The sequence below is a fragment of the Sus scrofa genome, chromosome 3 (assembly GCF_054392235.1).
Source record: "Sus scrofa isolate SSC_HxYL_T2T_F1_AM1 chromosome 3, Sscrofa_HxYL_maternal_Yorkshire_Landrace_v2.0, whole genome shotgun sequence".
NCBI classification, from domain to species: domain Eukaryota; kingdom Metazoa; phylum Chordata; class Mammalia; order Artiodactyla; family Suidae; genus Sus; species Sus scrofa.
In genome coordinates this window covers 55,259,380-55,267,279 of record NC_139385.1, presented here as the reverse complement: position 1 = coordinate 55,267,279, position 7,900 = coordinate 55,259,380, and the positions used below count along the sequence as shown (strand labels likewise).

Genomic DNA, 7,900 nt, shown 5'->3' with positions numbered 1-7,900 from the left:
ATGGCAATGTAAGATCCTTAAGCCACTGAGCGAAGCCAGGGATCAAACCTGCATCCTCATGGATTCCAGTCAAGTGCTTAACCCACTGAAGCACAACAGGAATTCCTCACCTCTGCTTCTTATGCTGCCTTATGTTCATTGTATCCATCTGCCTCTCCTATTTAACTAGGAATGCCCTACCTTTCTTGTTTCTCAATTTCCAACCCCCAGTGCATAGCATTTGCTTAATATGTATTTGCTGAGTCAATGAATAGAGAAATACTTGGCGGTTACCGTCAACCGCTATTCCCTGCAATATTTTAGCTAATTCTATTTTTCATTGACCCTTGTGCACCAACTACCCTTTTGTTGAAAAATAGAAATGAAAGGGAGGGGTATAAAGGCTGCTCTTCGCTGGCCAGTGATGTCCCTAAGTACTCCGCCTTCAGTGATAAGGAGAAGGTTTCTCGTTCCACACAGAGAACATTCATGGTACCGTTTATCTTTACCCTTCTATGTCAGAGCCAAGGCAAGCCAATGACCACATGGAAAAGGATGTTTTTCAGTGACATTTATTTCAGAATCATTGAACAATCTGATCACCCTTCTTCATTCATAAGTATTCTTCTTTAAATAATTTGAGCTTATTATGTTTTCAGGCTTGGTGAGAGATTATAAAGGTGGCACACTCACCAAAGAAATTGATTCCATAGCTATGGAAGACTAAGATCTTTCACAGACACTGCTGCTTCTTGGCCCCCTTGAATTAAGTTAAATAGACCAACCCACAATTAAATAAATAAATAGTTCAGTGATCGATCATCAGAAGCTGGGTGCCAAGGACAGAGGACTGCCAGTGACCCTAGTGTGCCATGGTTTCCACCAGGCTGGCTTTGAGTGAGGAGAAGGGGTGAGAGAAGGCTGGCTTAGAGGATGGGGTCTGTGCATGGACTTGGAGAGGAGGGGGCTGTTCCTCCTCACTGGGGGGCAGGGGGATCTCCTTAGCACTAATCTAGGGAAGACAGCTGGGCATCGATTAGACAGTAGTGAAATTCAGGCAGCAACCATGTACCAACTTTTCCAGTCCACTTCTGTCAGCCTTCGGGGTTCTTCAGCCCATGTGGACCCTCTGGGTATGGCTTTCCTTAGGGAGAGAGGACTTCCATGGTGAAGTCGGTTATATCTTGGCGGCCTTTGGAGTTTCCCAGGAAGACGGGCTTTTGTTCTGCTTGAGAGGTGCTGATGTACCAGTTGGGGTACAGGGCAGACTCGAATTCAACTCTGTTCTTGATTTCTGTCTTGTAGAAGACAAATCGCTTCTCCATGTCCCTCTTCGGGTAACTTTTGGGGTCTACATCCTGCAGCAAAGCAGAAATAGAGTTTTTTTTTGCATGGGACAGGTCAAAGATACCCTACTCTGATCTGGGAAAAGATGTTCTCCAGGTCAGCTGGAGATGAAACATATAAACAGGTCACAGGGGCAAGTGCCAGGGCCCTGACATATCTTTGTGACCCCAGCCTTTGGTATGGTGACCAAAAGAGCCCTCATCCTTTTCTGAAACAGTGCCAAATGGTAGGGAGCATGACACAGATGGGAAGGTTGTTGAAAGTGAAAATTAGATGAAAGCTTCTGGAAGTACCTAGGCTCCAGGGACTTGTGCTGTGTATTTCCTCATGGCCCTGGCTAGAATGACTTCAACTTGGAGAGGAAGCTTTTGCTGGGAATGCTGGTGGAGGCAAGTATGATGTTGGGAGTGGCATGGAGATGATGACAGGTGACAGGTGCTTCGAATCAATTAAGTTCCCAAAGTGTCATCTACCTAATGGAGCAACCCTAACAAGAGACTCCCCTTCCAATCCCAACATTGTATGATCGATGGGGGGCTAACAACAGCAGGATGTAAGCACATCAGCAGAATGATTTAACTTGCCACAATGGGAGTGAAAGTTACCTGCATTAACCCTTACCTGAACTTATTATATTCAACTTATTTACACATATGGAAAATTACCAAGTGGTTCTTCTCCCAGACTTTCTGGGAGTGGGTAGGAGGGAAGAGGTCACTGTCTTGGAAGTAATGGCTGGGGGTGCTTCAGTGAAGCCCAAGAAGGGCCTTCAGCCCTTGGTACTCACTCACCTCCAGCTGCAGGGTGGGCGTGTCATCTTTCATCACACAAGACAGGTACAGATTCTTTCCCTTGATCCCTAAGGTCACAGGTATCTTGTCATCGCTGTCATCTCCTTGCACAAAGCTCATGCAGAACACCACTGAGGGAAGGAGAGGGGCCTGTGGTCAGGGACATAGCACTGCAGGGTTGGTCCAAGCACTGGACCCGTAGCCTAGGACTGGTGCCATTTAGGATCCTCTTTGGCATCCAAAATTCCTATGGCCTCATAGACAGGAGAGCTGGCTTCTCTCCCAGACAATAATAGGTTCAGTTGGTTGAATCAGGTTTTTCCCCAAAGAAGGGTCTGGGGGCTTCTCAGAGCCTCACCACAGTGGCAATAAACAATTAGAAGGTCTGATTTTTAGAAGAAAGCAAGCCATCTTGCCCCTGCCTGGTGATGTGCCTATCCACAACACCAGAACAGTCTGACCACTGTGAACAGCAAGAAAAGAAGTAAAACCAGATTCCCAAAGGACATCAGGCACAGATCTGTTTCAGGAACATGGCGCAGCCAGTGGGATGAACTTGAAGGAGGAGGGCTGCTTGACTAGGTGAAGTGGTCCAACGAGAGATGCTCATTTTAATCTTCCTTAGTCACAGCTGTCTCCCTTGGAGGCCCCAAGGTTGTGCTTCTGATGCAATTCTGGAGAAACAGAATTGTCTTGGCCAGGCTGAGAAGCTTTCCCCCTGTGATGCCTCTCTCCAAGGTCAGCAGCTTGGATGAGACCACACTGCTCCTTTGATCTGCCCCCTGGTCACACCCCTGCATACAGGGCTCAGCCACAGTGGCAGGGTGCCAGGCAGAGTCCCACCACCAATGGGCTCCCCAGACTTGAAACAATGGCCAGTGACAGTGACAGAGATACAAGTTCCTGCTCGTCAGTAAGATCGGCTTCTCAGGAACCATCTGGTATTGGGTGGGAAGGATGTTAGGGGCAAGTGGGCAAAGTTGGGAATGAGGAGGGACAAATTATCTCTTTGCCATTCTAGTTTTGACCTCCACAACAGGAAGAAGGCACCCACAGGTAGTTAGGTCCTGTCCATCAAATGACCCCTTTCCAACAGAAGCACTGACATCGCACTGCCTTTAAGTGACTTGGCTGGACTGTGGTCCTGGATGTGCTTGTCCCCTCTCTTGCTGAAAATGAACCTGCTAAGGGCCTCATCCTGGCATCCTTGCTAGGACCTCCATAAAGCATATACACACTCTGTATTCCATGATATTGCATTCATGTCAATCATTTGCCTAGATGGTCTACTTTGTTGAAGATAGAGATAATTGGCACGTTTCCAGGAGGCCAAGAAAAGAATGAGGGTGTCCCCAGGTACCTTCTCTCTTCAAGTCCCCTTTGAGGAGGTGGAGAGCCTTCAGCTCATGTGGGCCAGCCAGCACCAGGGCTTTTTCATCTTTGTCCTGGAGTTTGCAGTCCACGGACTGCACGGGGGTGGCATCACAGAGAAAACCATTGGCATGCTTTTCAAGGACGATGGGCTCTGAAATGTGGAGCAGAGGTGTCTTTTAGGCAGAAGATTAGAAGAGCAAACCTCATGATGTGAAGCGGCAGGATCTGGTGCCTTGGAAGACATCTGAGGGAGGTCAGCCACAGTCTGATTCTAATGTTGGTGGGGAGGAAGCTGGGGTGGATAAGAACACTGGACCCGGTGCCTTAAGATATGGGTTCAAGCTTCAGCTTTATTGCTTGCTGTGGAAGAGCCACAGAACTCCTTCTGCAAAAAGGCAATGGCACACACTGGCCCAGCAGGGACCTTCTGAGACTCACAGGGATAAAATGTAACCGAAAGCACCCTGAGAATGACTGGGGGCTTTGCAGTTGTGAGTAGTTATCATGGTCCTGCTTTTTATTCCTGGCTTTTTAGGGCCACATCCATGGCATATGGAATTCCCCAGGCTTAGTGTCAACTCAGAGCTGTAGCTGCTGGCCTACACCACAGCCACAGCAATGCAGAATCTGAGCCTTGTCTGTGACCTACGCTACAGCTCATGGCAATGTTGGATGCTTAACCCTTGAGCAAGGCCAGGGATTGAATGCACATCCTCATGGATACTAGTCAGGTTGGCAACTGCTGAGCCACAACGTGATTTCCTCCAGGTCCTGTTTTAAGAATAATATCAATAATGCAAAAGAAAACTAAAACCATCACCAAATTGGATGATATGTAGTAATGTATGGAGATATATAGTATTTTGGGTACTTTTTATGCATGCCTATAAATTCCAGAAAAGCCTCCATTCCTCTGATTAATAGCACTAGCCAGGTACATCATTATTTCACTAAAGAAGAATTCCTTTTAAGGGAACCAAACATTCTGATGTAAGACAAAAAATAAAAAAAAGAATTGTTTCAACTACAAAAGTGGTTAGTTGGGTTTCCGGACCTCTCTGTTTTCCTCTCACTGCTGGGCATTCTATTTAAAAAAAAATTTTATTTTTTTGGCTGTGCCTCTGGCACTTGGAAGTTCCTGGGCCAGCGAGCAAACCCAAGCCACAGCAGTGACAACACTGGATTCCACTGAGCCACCAGGGAACTCCTGGGCCTTCTACTTTTAAAGGGTTTCAGCTTCAGGAGAGTTTAGTTGACCATTGAGTTATGGCCTCTGAGAAGGAAAGGACCAGAGATATCCTATCTGCCCTCAGCTTTCCCTAGGTACCTTCTTCAAAGACGGATGAAAAGATGCTCTTTGGGTCATCATCACAGACAACCTGGGAGGAGGGATTCATCGGCTTCTCCTTTGCCACAATCACAGACACCATCGGCCTGGAGCTCTCGTTGCAGAGCTGGTGGGAGATTTGCAGCTGGATGCTCCCATCTCCCAGAGGGCTGAGGTCAAGGTTTTGGGTGCGGCACTGTGGATAGATCAAGAATGTCAGTGTGGTAGGTGGCTGGGCCTGAGAACTCCCATTTTGACATGAGACGGGATGCAGGAGGGGATAACAGAGCTTCTCCAGAGAATCTTCATCTCTCTGCAGCCCAGAGAGGTTCAGCGGTTTACCCATAGGCATGTGGCAAGTGAGAGGCAGACCCCCAAACCTGAATGTGGGCTCTCTGACACCCTCCATGGTATTCTTCGAGAATACATCCCATTTTGACCTTGTTTGTGTTTTCTGACACATGCTCCACCTAACCATAAATGTATGCCTTCTTACATTTTTACCTGTTTGGAAACCCAAAGCACAAGACATGTATTAAATTTTTCATGGCTGTGATGATCATATTATCAATATTTCTATGCTCAATCAATGAGTTTTCAATTATTCTCTACAAGTTTTCATCTTTTAAAAGCTGTTGCATAAGCATCTCGCAAACACTGTAAAAGGTGCGTGGTTCCCCTGCTGGGAACTTCTACATGTCCCCCCTGGGGCCAAAAAACCTCCAACCCCCACCCAAAATGTGGTTGATATTTGTGAAACAGGTTCCCACTTTCCCTTTGTTCAGAGAAACTGTGTAAGTGTATTAAGGCTTGAAGTTGCCCCTGGGCACAAGAATGGTTTAACGTCTTGAAGACAGTTAAAGAGACCTCTAACAGCTCAGAGGAAAGCAAGAAGTTCCTGCCCAGCACAGAGGCTCCAGCCCCTGGCAGAGGCAGTGGGAGGGTGGGCCAGACAGATACACCACACCCCCACCCAGGGCTGGAGAAAATGGGTCTCAGGGTTCGACTCTAGTGATTGACAGAGTTTCATCAGTTTTAGGGCTGAACCCTTTTTCTAAAAGGAGAAGCAACTGTGCATTGAAGCCTTGGCTGCCTTGCCAACATGAGACAGCAAACACTCTCTCTACCATCATTTCTTCTCACCCTCCTCAAGCATGGCCACCATCACCAAGGCTCAGTGAACCGCTGTGGTGCCGCCGGAACTGAGGAGTGGCCTGCATTAGTCTCACTGGAGAAGACGAGTCAGTTCATCACAGAATTCCAAAGGAATAAGGGGGCCCAGAGCCCTTTCCTTGAGACTTTCCCCTGCCCGAGCCCCTGCATGTGTTGGGAGCTAAGCGCATGGCCTTACCTTCATCTCTTTGGGGCCATCAGCCTCAAATAACTGGTCATTATTGTTGTCACTGTAATAAAAGCAGAGAGCTTGCTCAGTTATGTCCCCTGGACAGGATGAATTTTCCTTCCCCGCAAGCGATCTTCACTGTTAATAGGAAACTGCAAACAGCTTGTTCCTTAGGGCTGCCTGGAGCTAGCAGTTTCCATGGGCATATTCCTGGAGCAGCCTAGGAGGCAGGGCAGGTACCCCAGCTGCTCTCTATTGGATCTCGAGACCCCATCCAGCCCAGTTAAAACTGGAGCTTTCCTTCTCACTGAAGCCTTCCTTCCCACTGAAGCTGGACATGCCACAAGATCCCTTGTGTCATCCACATGGAATCCCTTCTTCCTGTTTGCCAATTGTAGGTGGCCCCCTGCAATGACATCAAGTCCAGACTTACAGTGGGAAATGAGTCTTTAAACCAGGTTAACCTGGAACCCCACTTGCCACTAAAAGAGGCAGGATGAGGGACAAATCTGGTCTCTAAGCACAGCTAACACTGCACTCTTGAGAAGGGAGCCCTGCTCGCATTACTGGTACCAGTTTCTCCACTGACCCATTGTTAGCCATCACTTCCTTGGCAGGTTCAGGTACCGTGGCCATGGCTGCTTCAGAAACCTGCGTAAAGAGGAGAAAATGAGTGACCATTTGCTGTGCCAGTCCCCACCACGGCTGCTTTCACGGGTGATTTTCCTTTGGCATCTAGTACACTGCAGGCCAGCAAAGAACGAGTCTTTGAATGAATGAGTGAATGGATGAAAGAGCCCTCCTTTGGGTCCAGAGAAAAGTATTTGCTAATGTAAGCCCACACCAGAAGTGCATTTGTTAGACCTGGGGCAGTAGTTGGATATTGAAATTCTAAATAAACAGTGTTAATTTATATATATATATATATATATATATATATATATATATATATATATATATATATATAGTCTTTTTAGGCCCACACCTGTTGCATTTAGAGGTTCCTAGGCTAGGGGTCAATTTGGAGCTGCAGCTGCTGGTCTATATCACCACTACAGCATCACCAGATCTGAGCTACCTACATCACAGCTCATGGCAAGGCCAGATTATAGGCAACTGGACGAGGCCATGGATCGAACCTGCATCCTCATGGATGTTAGTCAGATTCATTTCCCCTGCCCCACAGCAGGAACTCCCCCCCCCCATATTTTACAAGCTATAGCATTATAGTAAACCTGGCATTTTTGCAAATAGCCCAGCACTCAGACAGAGAGGCATGAAGGGAGGGAGAGGGAGAGAAAAAGAATCAGGGGGAAGAGAGAGAGAGAAAGAGAGAGAGAGAGAGAAAGAAAGAGAGAGAGACAGAGACAGAGAGAGAGAGAGAGAGGGAGGGAGAAGCTCTCTTAGGACTAGCCATAAGGAGGAGTTAAAGTGACACATGAGCAATGTAGACTGGCTAGAGAGGGTAGGGTCACTGAATGGCCTTTGTGCCTCCAAGAGGTATACTGTCTGGCAGTTTCTCCCTCACTCTTTATAGCCTTTAAACGAAGAAGTGAAGAGCTGAGAAATTTCGCTTAGGTTAACTGATTTCACAACCAAATTAAAAAAATTTTAAAAAGAGGATTGATGGGAACTTCTGGGAGCGGGTAACCTGAAATCACTCTCCAGTCCTTGGAAGTGGTAACAAACGATGACACCTTTTTTTTTTTTTTTTGCAAATGTGTCATCATATGCAAATAT

The 7,900-nt window shown here is 47.1% G+C and overlaps 1 protein-coding gene across 2 annotated transcripts; it reads right to left on the bottom strand.

Annotated features, from left to right (window-relative positions):
• Positions 1-535: 535 nt before the first annotated feature.
• LOC110258125 (interleukin-1 beta-like) lies at positions 536-6,796 on the bottom strand. Of its 2 annotated transcripts, none has more exons than XM_085020094.1 (6): positions 6,734-6,796; positions 6,170-6,202; positions 4,819-5,014; positions 3,478-3,642; positions 2,118-2,248; positions 536-1,337 (listed from the first exon to the last, which is right to left on the bottom strand). In XM_085020094.1, exons 1-6 carry the CDS (start codon positions 6,794-6,796, stop codon positions 1,125-1,127), a joined length of 801 nt encoding a protein of 266 aa, XP_084876220.1. In that variant the 3' UTR covers positions 536-1,124. The 2 variants fall into 2 exon arrangements, with proteins under 2 accessions (XP_084876220.1, XP_084876219.1); XM_085020093.1 differs by having other exon boundaries at positions 6,170-6,221; positions 6,750-6,796.
• Positions 6,797-7,900: the final 1,104 nt, after the last annotated feature.